Below are 17,500 nucleotides of genomic sequence, written 5' to 3'. Positions count from 1 at the left end.
TATCGTGTGATCCCACATCATGTGACCTCATCCGAAGTCTATGGTCATTCTTTGTCAACCTGGGTGTCCCAGTTAATCTTCAAACTGATGGTGGCCCACAGTTTGCATCGTGTGAACTCCGGAAACTCATGGACCATTGGGGAGTTAACCATGACTTGTGCACAACACACTTTCACGCTAAAATGGATATGCAGAAACAGCATTCAAAGCCATAAAGACACTGATCACTAAGATTACTCATGATGGCACACTTGATGACATTGCATTTTGCTCTGTTTTGCTTGAATGGAGTAACACCCCACGCACATCTGGACATTCACGGGCTCAGATTCTCTTTGGGCATCCAACACAACTGCTGTTCTTGGCCATCACCACACTTTCGTACTACAGTGGCAAAGGGCTGCTGACAATTGTGATGTTTCAGCTGCCAAGGTACAGGTGAAAAGTAGCGCGCATTATGATCAATCGTCCAAACTTCTTGTTCTGTTTTGTGTCGGCACCGAGGTGTTGGTACAAGATCCACAGACCAAGTGTTGGGAAAAACCAGTGTGGCCATCTGTGTTGGGCATTGGCAGGGCTATCATATTAAACTGCCATTGGCCAGCGTCTATTGGAGGAACTGGTGGGTTTTTCTTTTGTCCATATGTCTCTCGATGTTCTTATATGGACAGTGAGGGCCAAAAGTCATCCACCAGTGAAAGCAAGGACAAACCTGTCTCCTACCCACCAAAGTGAGTGAGATTTGAAATACCACTGTGTCGCAGCCCACATGAATGCCAGGCACCTACGTGATTCGATCTGTAGTTCCTGGAACTCTTGCTCCATATTTTTTGTTCTCATTACGAGACATATGGTTATGGACACTTGTTATAGCATTTGTACTCATCCTGATTGATTTGGGGGACTGTTACCTCATGTAAACGTCCTCCATGTGTTGGCAGTTTCAATGGAAGGGGAGATGTTCGAGACTGCAAAGCTCCTGCGTATTACACATGATGCATTCTGGCATAACGCATGACTTATTAAGTACCATTCCAGGTCCGATTGGTGTGTCGTCAGCCTCGGGCCCACATATTCAATTCTCGTATTGTTTGAATAAACTTGTACGTCTACTTCTGACTTCTTGAATCTTTTACATCCTGCTGGGACTTTAAGTGGTTTGAACTTTACACATATAATTGTAAATCAGCGATGCTGCTGCAGTGGGTGGTAACTGAGAAACGCAGTGCAGACAGTATTGTACTATACCTATCTTTGCGTCAATGCTGTGTCTTTATCAATTCCTTTGTTTTCGGTTATTATTGCCCTTTCAGTTATTATTGCGCTTTTTAAATACTAGTGCGGGCCCGTAGGTGCTGCCTATAGGTGCGTGCCCATAGGTGCGTGCCCGTAGGTGCGTGCCAGTATGTGCAGCTTCGTTCCTTCGCTCTCATAAACGACGACGGGATTGGGGCAGAGTAGTTACGGGGCAGAGTAGTTACGCGTAATTTTATTAGATCGGACCGATACGCGATCAATTAGATCGGACCAACTGTATCATAAATGGCCATAACTTGGGAAACACCTGGGAAACATACTCAGGTCCACAGCGTCAATTGTGACGGCAAAGCAAACGAAGAAGAAGAATTGACGCCCCTCTCTCTCGCCCCCCTCTCTCGCCCCCCTCTCTCGCCCCCTCTCTCGCCCCTCTCTGGCCCCCCTCTCTAGCCCCCTCTCTCTCTCCCTCTCTTGCCCCCCATCTCTCCCCCGTAGTCTCGCCCCTCCTCTCCCCCTCCTCTCTCACCCCTCTCTCTCGCCCCTCTCTCGCCCCCACTCTCACCCCTTCTCTCCCGTCCCCTTCTCTCGCCCCCTCTCCCTCCCCTCTCTCACTCCCCTCTCTCGCCCCTCTCTCGCCCCTCTCTCGCCCCTCTCTCGCCCCTCTCTCGCCCCCTCTCTCTCCCCCTCTCTCCCTCCTCCTCTCTCCCCCTCCTCTCTCCCCCCTCCTCTCTCGCCCCTCTCTCTGTAAATGTATTCACAAATGTCTGCCAAGCACAACAATTAATTCAAACCTTGGGAGAAAACAGCTTTCAAACCCTTGGGAAACAGCTCTTTCCCTTGGGAAAATTCAAACCTTGGGATTAATTAATAATTTGAACAATTAATTTTAACCTTGGGAAAAAAACAGCTTTCAAACCTTGGGAAACACTTGGGAAACAACTGAAACGGATGAAGAACGATATCAAACCTTGAAAAGGCACATACTCAGGTCCCCAGCTTCGATTGTGACGTCATACCAAACGAAGAATAAGAAGAATTGTGGCGTCAATCATGCAAAAAAAATTAATAAATAAATAAACATGAATTGTGACGTCATTCGTGATGTCGTAGCACCGTGCCTTGTCATTGGTTGACAGATAAATGGCCGTAACTTGGGAACCGCTTGTCCGATTAATATCAAACCTTGAAAAGGCACATACTCAGGTCCCCAGTGTCGATTGTGACGTCATACCAAACGAAGAAGAAGAATTGTGACGTCAATCGTGCAAAAACAACAACAAAAATAAATAAATAAACATTAATTGTGACGTCATTCGTGATGTCATAGCACCGTGTCCTGTCATTGGTTGACAGATAAATGGCCGTAACTTGGGAACCGCTCGTCCGATTGATATCAAACCTTGAAAAGGCACATCTGCGGGTCCCCGGCAATATCCCTGGCAAGTTTCAATCAGATCGGACGGTGGTCGTCAAGAAACGGCGGTCGCAGACAGACAGACACACAAAGATTGCTGGATTTATAGATAGACTAGTACGTGCCCGTAAAAAAAAAAAATATTAAATACATATTCAAACCGCGAGCAAGAAACAACAACCACACAGGCCGTTTCTTCGCTCCCGCGTGCCCGTATCTGCGTGGCCCGGAAGTTCGCATATTATTCGCAGTTACGATTATTCGCAATTTAGTTTTAATGCCCAAATATTCAATTAGCGCCATCGTATTTTGCCTTTTCGCAATGTCATCGCAAGGAAAAACAAAAAGAGAAGAGAAGAGAGAAAAAAAAATTACTTCCTGGTTCGGAGCACACCAGCTCACTCTGATGTTACCGAAATTTATGCACCGTCTAATATGAAAACGATCATAACTTGGGGTATTGTGTTTATCTATAAATGCGCATAAGAAATTGAGAAATTATTAGAATACACGAAGTCATCACTCTCCGGAAGCCCTACGTTGTAACCTGTAATGGGGAACGTGGCTGAGCTTCCCTTCCCCCATCGGCCACGCCCACGCAACAACGTGTCTTGTCATTGGTTTGGTAAATAAATGGCCATAACTTGGGAAGCACTTGTCCGATTAATATCAAACCTTGAAAAGGCACATCCTCAGGTCCCCAGCAATATACCTGGCAAGTTTCAATTAGATCGGAGCAGTGGTTGTCAAGAAACAGCGGTCACACACACACACACACACACACACACACACACACACACACACACACACACACACACACACACACACACACACACACACACACACACACACACACACACACTGCTGGAATTATAGATAGATGATGGCTCCCAAGAGGATAGCTGTTCCCAGTGGTGAATCAAGTGCAAAAACTCGAGGAAAGTGATGTTTTTGACACAAAAAGTGGAAGTTTTGGATTAGCTTGGTTGAGGTGAAAGTGCATGGTGTCACTGGGCACACTTCATTGCGTTAATGAGTAGTGATGGGCAGAATCGATTCCTAAGTGCTCGGTTTTGGATGCCAGCCATGGAATAGAAAGGAATTAAGTTGTGAACTGGAATCGACATCGTTTCGAAGTACTTTCTGCTTCCTAGAAAGAAGTGCTTTCGAGAGGAAATTATTTTTCTTACCTATCGATTGGCATATAAACTCATCGGTTCAGCAAACTGACGTACGAGGATGGCAACAAAGTGAATGATGAGCATGCAAGTCTTAGAAAATTTAGCCACCTTTTGTTCAAGAGATTCAGAAGCCAATTTGGAACTTTTTCAGGAAGGATAAAGAAGACAGTCCAAAAGTTAGATGCTTTCCTAATTCAATATAAATTAGTCATCACCACAATACATCTGAAATCCTGAAGCATTTGAAAAACAAGCACCAGACTGAGTAACAATTAGTGATGGTTGAGAATATGAAATCAAAGAAACTAGTCTGCGACGGCAACGACTTCGCTATCAATCATTCAAAGCATGTGCTGTAAAAGCTTCAATTGCTACAAGTACAGTGCTGATTTCCCAAGACAAAATCCCATTATTAACCAGGTGCTGATAAATATGATTGTGAAGGACATGCAACCTGTATCTGTTGTTGAATACTTTGGCTTCCAAGACTTTATTGGGGGCCTTGGACTGTAAATATGACCTCCCAAGTCGTCGCACAATCACGCGAAATAGGCTTCCTGAAGTGTATTGAGAAACCAAGTCAAAGGCGAGAATGATTCATGTGGCTACTTCCATTGCCCTCACAACATATACCCGGACATCTTGTCTAATCCAGGTATACATCACCCTCACGGCACATTTCCTTGCCAGCGATTGGAATTTACATGCTGTCATTCTTGGCATGTTGCAGATGAAATCTAATAGTCCTCCATCCCCCAAAGCCAAATAAAAAGAAAATGGGGGAGGGGAGGGGGAAGTACTTGGAATCATACTCTATCCCGAGAAGAAAAGTATTCAGAATGGAATTGATTCCGAGATTCCCAGAATCGCCCATCCCTATTAATGAGTCCAGTATCTGCCAAGTAAATAAATGTGTAGAAATAATAAGGGGTAGTGAATGCTCTGGTTTTGCACTGCGGGTGACAGTTATTCTGGTAAATCGATCTAGTTCATGATGTGTGAGTTTATTTAATAGGTGAGAGGAAATGTAACCCCTCCCTCCTACCCCCCCCCCCACATACAAAAGGGGTTTACAGTCATCTGAAAATCCACCTATGTGGAGAGCATAATTTGTTGCCTTCAAATTTTTATGTAAATGAGGATAATTATTAATTGCACTTTCCTCCATGTAAGCAATCCATGTGACAGAAGCTGATGATTAATGCTGCAAAAGGTAAAACTTGGAATGGTTCTGATATAACATGCTAAGCTATTATGTTTTATCTGTAGATTTACATGCATAACTGAAATATTCAATTGAATATGAAATAACAGAAAAAAGCAAGGTTTGGTTGTTATTCTTATGGTTTATTCTCGCTTCACTTGTTACATAAAACATTTGTATTAAAAGTCCTGGAAAATAACTTTTTTGTCCTGGAAAACTCTTGGAAATTTGGTCTTCTATGGCTGTGCGAACCATGTGTGAGCTGAGGATGACAGAGAGGAAGGATTTGGCCCTCTGGAGAAATCTGATGAAGCTGCTGGTCTTGGAGGTCACCTTAGCGATATGATATGCCCTGGCCAGCTTATTGCAAATATTGAGGCCCAGGAGCTCCAGAGACTGTGCTTTTTCCCAGCAACTGAGCACAGAAATATATTGGAGGTTTGGTCTGCTGCTTATTGAAGGGCAAAGTGAGAATATGGGTCTGTCTTGCACTAAAAGGCATTTTCCAGGTAAATGACCAGTTTCTTATGTTCTTCAGATCAGCAGTGAAGGATAGTCACAGCCTGTATTGCGGAAGGGTGTGGAATTAACCTGCATAGAGTGGAGTTGTCTGCAAAGTGATACAATATATTTTCCTCTGATGAAGAGATTGCATTGATGTATGTCAAGAACAGTATTGGTTCTGGAATTGAGCGATACCAGCCTCTCAAGTTAGATCATGGGATATAATTCTATTCCAAACAACCTGTTGCTTTCAAGTGCAGAGGAAATCTGATAACCAGTCTCAGAGGGAACCCTGAACTTCAATTAGTTGATTGTTTGGAAATCAGGGGCAAGGTATCAGACAGAAACAGAATCATGAAGAATATGAGGAATGAATGGTGGTTCCTTCTGTGAGATTTAGGGATTCCATCCCTTGCGGAAACCACAAAAGCAGCATGTCCAAAGTGGTGGAGGCTCAACTGATGGTCGGAGATAAGAGAGTTGGAGGAAAATATGTCTTGAAGTCTACTTCAATTGTCAATTCCATCACTTTACTTATCATGGTGTGGAAGAATTTAGTTCTTCTCTGCTGGAGTGTGAAACCATTTATTAACAACAAAGAACAACAAACATGTGCATGGAGAAAGAGGGGAAAACAAGACACAAGCAATATCACACATGACCCTCTTTATGCTCAAAATGCACACAGCAATACCCTTTATACTATTAAGACAGGGAAGGGTGGGACATTTGGCAAGACTTAATTATGGGGAGGGCTGACAGGTATAACGCAAGAGAACTAAGAACTGCAACACATGGCCACTTTTAGTTGGGAAGCTAAATCGGCCCCACGCGCACCCCCCTGAGTACTTATGCAAACATACTTATTTTTAGAATCCCTAAGGTGTCTAGTTAACATTTTTAGATGTTAACAAGAAAATTGGGTTGGTCTTGGAGTCTATTTGGCTGCCATTTTGGATTTTGACATGCCCAATTATCGAAAAACAGAAATTTTCATTACATTTGAACAAAATGGACTAGAAACACAAATGAAGCATTTATTCTGCACAATTATGGCACAGGAAATTAAACCAAATCATCATTTTTAACATTAGCTGACATCTCTAATGAGAAAATAGAAAAATGTCCTATTTCAGCATAGTATTGTTGCGGGCCGGGGGTCCGGTGGCGAGAACGACCACTAGGTGGGGAGGTTACGTCGTCTTCCTCCAACCTCCCGGAATTGTAGGCCGTCGCTCGGATAACTCCGCGAGCCGGCGGGTCGCTAATTCGACCGTGGAACGCCAATATCTCGACCGTGTGGCGTCGGGTTATTTTGTCTAGATCCAATGTACCTAAGTAACCACGCGGTTTCGGCTACCGGGGATCCACGCCCTCGTAACGCCTGGCCGAACCAGATTCACTTTTTCGGCAGCGGTAACATTACACCTACCGCCTACCACTCTGCCATCTACTTTTCCGGCTCGGATGCAGTCGAGCGGGCCTGCCCAGGACGTCCCGGCTACAATGGACCGATTACCAGGTATAAAACCCCGCCTAAACTCAGATCCGAACCATGCTGGATCAATGCAAGAAGGGACGGAAATGGACTGGGAACATTTCTAACATGATTTATTTACAGTAAACAAAAAGACACAGGAAAGACTTATCGCGAATATACAAGAAATATTTACAATGATCAAATAAAAACACTTGTACAGTTCTACTTAAAGACAGGCCCAACACACTCAGACACACACACACACACATATGCTTTATTGAAGACCCCCGCAGCCGGAGAAGGAGAGACGAGCTGGAGGTCGCAGTTCGGCGGGGTACCTGCACGCTGGAGGTAGTGGGTGCTCCGCGGTGCGGCACCTGTCAATAGCGATCCGGTTCCGGGGCTCATGCCCGTGGAGGAACCCGCGTGGAGCAGACGGAGTTCCCGGGCAGAGTTCAGGGTCGCGGACGGGACTCACTTCTCCCCTTGGAATTCCAGGGAGACGGCGCGCCACCGACTTGTATTCCTGGCGGTGGCGGTGATGTCGGACGGGTGACGAAGTCTCCTCTCACTCTCGTTGGATCCACACAGCTCTCGCACTTCTCCTCGTTCTTCAGATGCGCCCCTCTCTTAAATACCCATGAAAGGGAACAAAAGAGCCTTCGTACGGCGTGGAACTCCGTGAAGCACACGCCACTGTCCACCTTGATTGGACAGGGTTCCAGGGCATGCCCTTCCTGGGCAGCATTTTGATGAAGCACACATCACCGTCCGCCTCGATTGGACAGGGGTCCACGGCATGCCCTTCCTTGGCGGAGTTTTGGGTTGGGAAAGCGAAGCACTCACTCAGTAGCAGGCTGGATAGTCCGCTGGATGTGGCGTTGGAGGATATGTGGTTTGAAGATATAACCTACCTAAACCGTCGCAACGAACACCTTTTGATTCTCCCACTAGACAAAAGGAGGGGTTCTATCTCACATGTACTTAACGGCATAACTAACTTTTGGGACACCTGTATGTTGTATGCACATGGTTTCCAGATCCGTAACAATATATACAAAAATTAGTCATCAAGGTAATCTAACAGTTCGTCATAGTCATAGACACCAGCTTCCTCTTCATTCTCTTCCTGCTCCTCCTCAGGGGTGTCCAAGAGGTCCACTAGGGAAGGGGGTGGGGGAGAATTGGACCATGTGACCACACAGGTTCCAGGAATCCATCCATCTTCATCCAGCCATGATCATCCTCTGATTTGGGAAGTTCATACATGGGAACATGGACATGCTTCCACTGACCAACCTTGTAGTTGACCCTGTTAACATGAGGAATTAGGGAGTCTCTTCATAAAGGAAGATGAGAAAGTTCAACCTTTGACTTGAATGTGGGTGTTTCCTCTGCACCCACCATCTTCTGCAGCATCAGTGTGCGCACTTCATCCACACTAGAGATGCGAGGATAGCTATAAATCAGGCAGACAAACTTTTCCAGATGGTCAAACAGCTTGTCTTTCACCCTCCAATATACACCCAGCTGCTTGAATGCTGCCTGGAACCTTGGGTACTTCTGGAGTTTCTTCAGTGGACCAATCTTTCCTTTGCCTTTGAAGGCACTGGTACAATCTTCTTCAGTAAAACAATAGAGACCCATAAGTGCTGTACAGTGGTCACGTCCAAGTGTGCGAGCAACAGAAGTGACATCCACAATGCGTCTCTTTTTCCCAACACCTGTATGAAAAAAATAACAAAAATACATTTTAAAAATGTAGCTCGATAGATCCCTTACTTGAAAAATGTAATAATTGCCTATCCTCTCACCTATCTGAAGGTAAATCTTGAGCTTAATGTCCATGGCATAGTGCAGAAGTAGGAAAAAGATGTCTGTGTCAGGTGTGCGGCCAACAGCACTCGTATAACCAAGCTCTACAGCGTAGTTGAGATGGAGGATCACACGAGCATCTGTCTCCTGATTTGACATCAGGCTGTGTATCTCTGATGCTTCAACCTTGCCATTTTGAGATGTCAGCTCATAGGCCTTGCCCTGCACAATGAACACAGCAGGTGAACATCCCTCCAGTCTTGAAGCTACGTCTCTGCTGCTCCAGACCCTCAGAAGAAGATCACACAATTGTCTTTTGTTCTCATAATTCCCGAGAAATATGTTCATATCTGGGGGTTTTCTTGTGGCTGGGCCATCAATGTGCAGCTTCTGTGACATACCACGGTGTCTCCTTTCCTGTGCTTTGATGGAGTCTTTGAAATACTAATCAGTTGAGAATACAAAGCCATGTTTCTTTGAAACCATCTGATCAAGTACTTTCAGACAGATTGCACCAAAGCTAGATGGCAAGTCCTTTAGTTTAAATGATGATTTGGTTTAATTTCCTGTGCCATAATTGTGCAGAGTAAATGCTTCATTTGTGTTTCTAGTCCATTTGATTCAAATGTTATGAAAATTTCTGTTTTTCGATAACTGGGCATGTCAAAATCCAAGATGGCAGCCAATTAGACCCCAAGACCAACCTAATTTTCTTGTTAACATCTAAAAATGTTAAGTCGATGCCTTAAGGATTCTAAAAAAAAGTATGTTTGCAGAAGTACCTCGGAAGGTGGGGGGGGGGTGCACGTGGGGCGTATTTAGCTGCCCTACTATTTGGGTTGGAAAGGAAGATAGACACATTCGGGGCTGTTGCAGGGTCGGTATTAAGTCGGCCTTGAGGAAAGGGTGACAAGTTTATGAGGGAGGCAGAGAGAGAGGGTGGAGGGATACATGAGCCCAGTACTTTAAACATGCATTCCATTTCCAGCACAATAATGAGATTCTCAAAGCACCCAGCCTGCTTCCATGCAGCTAGCAAGGCCCCCCCCCCCCCCCCCCGTCACCAGAAGCCAACACCGAGTTATTTAATTTCCCTTAGACAGTGGGGTGCTGTTTATCACTATGGATGTCAAAAGACTGTCGGGGAGGGGGAGGATTTATTTTGACTCAAAAGACAAGTCATTTGACTCCAGTACAAAAATAAGACCTTATTCTATATGGTGTTCAATTAAAAAGTACCAGTACAAATGAATATAATTGAGAATAAATGAATATAATTTTTTTATTTCCACAATGAAATAAGGCTGGCTGTTTGTTTATGATCATTTTTGCCACTATTGTAATTGAGGTAATGTTTGTTGTCCATGATGTGGGGAGGCCTTGGAAAATTGTCGTGTCAGAGGTCCAGATAACACAGATGTTCTGAGCTGGTCTCATGCCTCCGTAAATGACCGAAACGATGCTGGACTTTACACTGCGCTTAATGGATTGTAACAATCTTTACTGTGTTCGATAAAATTGTGATAGCTCAATTGAGTCATTGAACTTTATTTTGCTGCGTCATTGAGCTATCCTAAAGGATAGCTATTTTGACAGGGAAAGGAAGACTTTAGCTATCCTGAAAGATAGCTCCTCAAGGATAGCTCGGTGACATTCAAAACTGACATTTTCTCCTCCGCTGAAAGGCACAAGGTGGGAAAACTTTTTTTTGTTTATAGTTGATCATGATTTAATAAGGACGGACAAGACACTATAAATATTAGATGGAAGAGAATTGGCAGTAAACAGACACAAAAAGGGAAGCACACAAATTCGTATACAAGAAAATGCAATTCCACTAAGGCACCAAATTACTGGACTCAACCGAGGAACAAAAGGACAAACAGGTGAGGACTTGAGCTGGCCTTTTCTGAAGGGCAGCCCATGGTCATGCAAGCTGGTGCTTCACAGTGCTGGCTTTGCATGAGAGGATAGCAAAAAAGCGATGGATGAAATGGCGGGGAGAATATATACAACACGGTCTCTCGAACTGTCCATCCAGACGAGCCATGAAACAGAAAGTGTGCACATGCAGAAGTTTTTATTTCTCTGTGACCGCCCACAGTTGGTCTCCATTGGCCACTCAACAGGATGTGGGGGAAGTACTCTGTCACATTTCTCCACCGCCATCCGGGTCCTCCCCATAGCTCACAGGGCCGTTTATCCTGCGGTCTTTTGCAAGCCCTCGGTAGAATTGACATACCTCTCATGGCACTTTCCAAGCATCCATTACATCCTATAAAGCGCATTCATAGCGCTGTTCAGATGCCTTTTTGTGGCCACAAGTCCTCATGGCCCCCTTTGTATTATTTGATGGAACTTTTATTTTATGGACATACTTGTACAAGGCCTTATTGAATTTTAGGATGGTGCTGACATGTGGGGTGGGGGGGGTGGTGAGAGAAAAGGGTGTTGCTTTGCTGGGTTTTGTAGTAGGCCTTGCTGGGTTCCCTGTCTGTGAGATATATTGGAGGAGAGCGGGTTGAAATGGGGTAGCTGGAGGGGGTAGGGTAGTGGCTAATGTGGTATCGCTGGGTTCATCGGCTGACTAATATAAATTTATTTTGAAGCACTGCAGATAACTCAGTACAATAATCGATGATCTTCTTAATGCTGATTCCACAGATCTTGCATTTGTGCATTGGCAACCATGATATGTTTATGCGTCGACGCAAGGTGGATACTATGGAGTTGCAGCAGATGAAGGCACAAGCCAAGGAAGGGCGAGCACGTAAGCAGGTAAGGAAGCTGGGCTGAGCAAGTTTAAATAAGAGCTTTGGCTGAGTGTGAAGCCAGTCGTCCTGTATCTGCTTTATTTTTATACATTCAAACCACTGTCTCTGCTTTCCTTTCATACAGTTCATTCACCCTTTCTCCCATATCATTAACAGTTTGTGCACGGTGCCCATAAGCCATAAGTAAAACTATGTTTTGCTGCACTTACATAGCTGGAGCGGCAGAGGTTGGCAAGGGAGCAGCAACTTCGGCAGGATGCTGAAAGAGCCAAGGAGGAACTTGAGCGACGCCTCTTTCAGCTGCAGGAGGAGGCTCGTCTCGCTAATGAGGCACTGGTAATGGAATGTCTCGTTGCACCACAGATCTTAAACGTGTTAAATAATAAATCTGTTATCCCTATTGCCATTTGATTGTTGACAAGCGTTCTCCATGTTGGAAAATTGGATCTCTTAGGTACGATCAGAGGAAACTGCAGAGCTGCTGGCCGAAAAGGCAGCCATTGCAGAAGAGGAGGCGAAGCTGCTCGCTCAGAAGGCAGCTGAGGCCGAGCAGGAGGTACAGCGGCAGCGTTTGACAGCAATAAAGGGGGAACAGGAACGTCGTGCCATGGAACAGCAAGTCCGCGAGACTGAACATATGGCGCTACAGCTGGCCAAGCAGTCAGAACAGCGGTATGTGATGCCTGGGTTGCTTGTGGTTTTGTTCACAAAACATTTAGCTTCTTTGACAGTGGTAATGTTGTGTGTTTGTTTTGTTCAAAATTATATCATGACAATATAAATATACCCAGGTCTTGATATCAGTTATACCTGGAATGGCAATTACAACAGCATCATTTAAAGAAATTACAAGAATTACATCATTTACAATCGTTGGTGGGCACAGTGGGAGTTGAAATGAGAACTCGTACCTTCAGCAGCAGGAAATTGCAGTGTTAGCATCTCGTGTGTTTATGTCTCCGCTGACGAAGTCGCCAGTGGCTTTATGTTTTCTGGTTGTCCGTACGTCTGTCCATGCTAATTTTCTATGTTTTCTCTGCAACCGTTTATCCGATTGACACTAAATTTTCACCATCGGTGCGACTACTCGTGTAGAATGTTTTATGTGATTAGGACGTCATAGGTCACGTGGTGTGGCAGAGCCTGGTGTTGGCGCAGTGGTTAGGGCAGCGGCTTGGGATCCAAAAGGTCCTGAGTTCAAGTCCCGTTGGGCCACTGAATTAATACACCAGGGGGTTGACTCAGCCTGTCATCCTTCCGAGGTCGGCGAAATGAGTACCAATATACTGGGCCGGTGTATACCCCGGTTAAAATAGGTGTACCATCCCTGTGTCGTAAGAGGCAACCAGGGTTGCGTCAGGAAGGGCATCCGGCGTAAAACATGTGCCAAATCAGTATGCGGATCATACGGATGATCTGCTGTGGCGACCCCTAATGGGAGCAGCCGAAAGAAGAAGAAGAAGAGGTCACGTGGTGTGGCAGCCATGTTGGAAAAAAGGAAAAACTTTGCACCTCTGTATCTCTAAAACCGCTCCATGTAAAAAATTGAAACTAGGCGCATGTGAAGTACTCTCCATGGGAAACGAGTGTGATTTTATTTTATTTTACTCTTGATGGTCATAGGTGGCTCCGTTATGATGTCTTGATTGCATACGTCGAACGCTTTATCCAATCAGTATGAAAAAATTTGAGGGTCATCCAGGACTATATTGTATTGGGGGGGGGGGGGGAATTGATGACACCATCTGTGACGTGGTTTGCTAGCCATATTGTTTTAAACATAAAATCCTTCAAAAATCTTCTCCGAAACGGCTGAACAGATCGAGGCGAAACTTTACAGGCATGATCGTCTATCCATGAGGAACAAAATGTTCTTCAACAATGATTTCATAGGTCACATGGTTTAGCAGCCATATTGATTTACCCTCAAACCTTTAAAAATCATCTTCCCCAGAATGCCTTGATAGATCAAGGGGAAACTTCACCCTCATGTTCCCCAAGCCTTGCAGATACCAGAGTGTTTCCAAATAATTAATTGGTCATATGGTCTGGCAACCATATTCGATTGAATGAAAATCTTTGAAAAACTATATCTCTTGAACCGCTTCATCTATCGACATGAAACTTTACAATTATGTTCGAGTAGTCATGGGGAATATGTGTTTTAAATTTCAACGTGATTGGGCGCATGTTCTGGCAACCAGAATTATTTAATATTTTGAATCTGGATTCACAGATTTAAATCGAACTTGGTACAAGTATATACAATGATCCAATAATGTGGGCAGAGGCATACCTGGCGGTGTCACGACGTCAAAGAGTGCCCTTCTAGTTTTATTTTATATTTTTTTTATTTTTCCGAAATATAAATGGTAATAAAACGAAACAAACGGACATTATGTGACAACAGTGGGAAATGATACATTGAGGGGTTATCTACGTGTGTTTGAGTGGGGTGGGGTGTGGTGGGGAGGGGGGGGTTGGGTGGAGAAGATTGGGGAGGATTACTTTTTTCTCTCAACAGGATCAAGGCTCATGAAAAATACAGGTAATTGACGCAATGAACTGGCATTGGGGCAGCGGGACAAGGCTTTGATCCAATAAGCAAGGGGATGAACAAATAGCAAAAGAGGAGTGAGGGAACCACTGCAACCTGCTGTAAAAGGGTTGGGTTAATGGAGGTAATACAGATTGTGTGTAAAGAAGGTGAATGAGATGAGATGGTGGTGCATTGTCTGCTTTTGAAGGCTTGGAGGGTTAGCCTGTGAAAGATGGTTCCACATATGGGAGAAATGAAGAAATATTTTGAAGTGTTGAGGTGTGCAGTCAGCCTGGATTTTGGGACCTCAACCAGGAGGGGGTTATTTGGAAGAACCCATGCATCCTGGAGCACCTGGGGATGGTCGCAGGACAGAGAGGGTAAAGAGAGCTAAACCAGAGGAGCGGCTTTAAAAACAGAGACACCTCTGACCTGCCTGGGATGTGAGATCAACAGACCTTGTGTTTTGGCCTTATCGCAGGAGATTCCACAGTATCTAGGAGACGTGTGATGCTGGGTGCTACGTCATATGGGTGAGCGGTTGTTCATTGGGCTGTGGACAAAGGCCTTGTAGACTGTGAGTTCTGATTTTAAATAAACTATGGAGGATGACCAGTCTGCGGCTGGTTTTGAGGCTAACTTTGCTACAGGGTCAGACTGATATTTTCCAGGTTGGAGGACATTTTCTATTTATTATACCAGCATCTATTCATCTCCAGATTAGTACAGTGACACAGCTGCTGTCTGCCTGTCAGTGGGGTGGGGTACTGTGTGACAGTGTGGAGTTGTCCACAAAAAAGAGAATCTCCATTTACAAAAAAGAATATCCTTCTGGTGAAACTCTCAAAATCCAGAATCACTGCTCACCTCCACTCATCTGTTCCTATTTTTTTCCCCCACTTTGTGGAACCCACTTCCACCTTATCTTCAATTTAATTTAATTTAATTTTTGGCTTCCCTGGAATATAGTTCAGGTGAGGTATTTGCATTGCGTGGTGACCTTCAGTCAGTCAGTCAGTCAGTGAGTCAGTATGTACACACTTGGATCTTCTTCTCCGGAACTATACATTCACGATTTCGATGAAACTTGATCACAACCTTCATCTCTCGTGATGTACTAAAGTTCACGGCATTAAAACAATCAGTCTGAGGAGGTTTAAGTGGGGTCAAAGTGGGTCCAGATTTGACACCCCCAAAAGAGGTATTTGCTTTCTTCTCTGAAACTACACTCATGATTTTGATGAAACTCTAGACCACATCCTTCATCACCCAAAACTAATAGTCTTATTTTCACCAAACTTTGGAGAACTTCTGAGGACCAAGGCCTCCTGATGGCTCACAAATCCCATCAAAAATTTCATATTAAGTAGGTCAATTTCAGGGTCTAATGTCATTATGATTCTGTGATTTGCTGTTTTTGACTTCACAAAACTTATTCACCAAATTTCATTGCAACTTGTTAGGAATAATCTTTGCATGGTGCTTTCCCAAGTTTGTTCAAACCATCGACTAATTTACTTATTTTGTGGGTCATCCACGTCTGTCAGTGGTTCCCTGGTTTTACCAGGTGAGCCAGGAGCATTGCCCCAATTTAAAAATATATATTTTGCAGGTACATCAATAACAAACAAACAAAACTAGAATGGCATTCAGTAGAGTGCATACCTCCACCAGGCTCAACAATTTACGTTTTGTAGCCTACTGATAGGCCGAATTTGCATCCAGACCTCAACCAAAATGTAATTAGCTTGTTTTCGTCATGTACCCAACTAGTCTGCCAAGTTTTTTTTCATTACCCATCCATAACTTTTGAGATATCGTGCTATATATAGTTTTTGGCCCCATATTTCAATGGTGAGGAATCACTTTAAAAATTATAGGATTCGAATCTTCACCAAGATCGAATCGATTCTTCCTTGTCACACACTTAACGTGTCCACCAAGTTTTTTTTTTGTCCGAATCCGTCCACAACTTTTTGAGATATCGTGCTATATACCATGTTTGTCCCCATGTCTCAATGGTGAAGAATCGCCTAAAAAATTTGAGTAGTCGGATCCGGACCCGGATCTTCACGGAAATCTCATCAGTTTGTCCTTGTCACACAGTCAACCTGCCCACAAAATTTCTTCCAGATCCATCCACAACTTTTTGAGGTGTCCTGCACACAGACAGACAAACAAACAGATAAAGAGGGGTGAAAACATAACCTCCTTCACCTTCGGTGGTGGAGGTAATATATACTACAAAATTACATGTGAGATGTAAAATAGAAAAGTTAAAATTGCACAAGTATACTGTTTTCAAAAAAGGAGAAAACTTGAAATTACGACTAAACATCAAATAAACCCATGGGCGAGTTATAGCAAGGGATCATTCACATCTGGCCACAACCAATGTGGTTTAAGGTTCTTGATAAAGGAGTTTAGATCAAAGATCAAACTATCTACCACATCAGCAGGCAGGGTATCCCACAAATGTGGAATTTGATTAAAAAAAAAAAAGATTGATGTAAGGCATTTTTTCTTGAGCATTTATGAATAAATCGAACATTATTGATATGTTTCGAATCAACATTAACAGTTTTCGATGGCAGTGTCGAATCTGTTGTATAGGCATTTTGCAACAAAAATGACAGACAAAAATTTAAACGTATTCAAAAAGCACAACAAACCCAGTTGAGTGCAACGGAGAGAATAATTGATACGAGCCGAAACCCAGTCACAGACGGATTCCGTTCATTCAACCACCCTCACCAGCTCACCCACACTCGAGGGACATGGACTTGACAGGGCGTGCTTGCCCCCGTCTACTCATCCCCCGCCCCTGCCCCATTCCCCCCCCCCGCCTTCAATTTGCTTACCCCCGCCCAAAAATTTAATTACCCCTGCCCCGCCCCGCCTCTTCACTCCCCGCCCCCGTCTCTTGATTCCCCGCCCAGCTTGTCCCCGGGCCACCACCCCCCTGTCCACCCCCTCACACTCAACCCCCCTAATTCACCCCAGCCCCGGCCAACTCATCCCCCACCCCATTTCCCCCGTCTCCCGCTTTCAATTTGCTTACCTCGCCCAAAAATTTGCTTACCTTGCCCCCCGTCTCTTCATCCCCCGCCCCCGCCTCTTCACTCCTCGCCCCGTGTCTCTTCACTCCCTGCCCCCGCCTCTTCACTCCTCGCCCCCATCTCAACGAAAAGTGTTTATTCTGCTTCAGAGTTAAAAGTTGACTATTGCCACTATGTGCGATGCACTCTTACAGGTACAAAGCTTCTTTCAGTCCAGGTCACAGTACCGAGAAAAACGTGACGCGACCACGAGGAGGAGCACAAAATTGGTCC

General features: G+C 44.5%; 1 protein-coding gene across 2 annotated transcripts in view; it reads left to right on the top strand.

Annotated features, from left to right (window-relative positions):
* The window catches only part of NF2 (NF2, moesin-ezrin-radixin like (MERLIN) tumor suppressor), a 79,186-nt gene that overhangs the window by 43,732 nt on the left and 17,954 nt on the right, over window positions 1-17,500 (top strand). For both annotated transcript variants that reach the window (XM_085878882.1, XM_085878881.1), the window contains exons 10-12: window positions 11,520-11,633; window positions 11,843-11,965; window positions 12,084-12,301. In XM_085878882.1, the coding sequence (XP_085735008.1) occupies window positions 11,520-11,633; window positions 11,843-11,965; window positions 12,084-12,301 (455 nt within the window). The remainder of the gene's footprint in view (window positions 1-11,519; window positions 11,634-11,842; window positions 11,966-12,083; window positions 12,302-17,500) is intronic.

The sequence above is a fragment of the Eptatretus burgeri genome, chromosome 4 (assembly GCF_056783735.1).
Source record: "Eptatretus burgeri isolate ZD-2024b chromosome 4, Ebu_testis_v1, whole genome shotgun sequence".
Classification (NCBI taxonomy): Eukaryota; Metazoa; Chordata; class Myxini; order Myxiniformes; family Myxinidae; genus Eptatretus; species Eptatretus burgeri.
The sequence above is the reverse complement of the archived record's forward strand: the minus strand, read 5'-3'. Positions and strand labels throughout refer to the sequence as shown.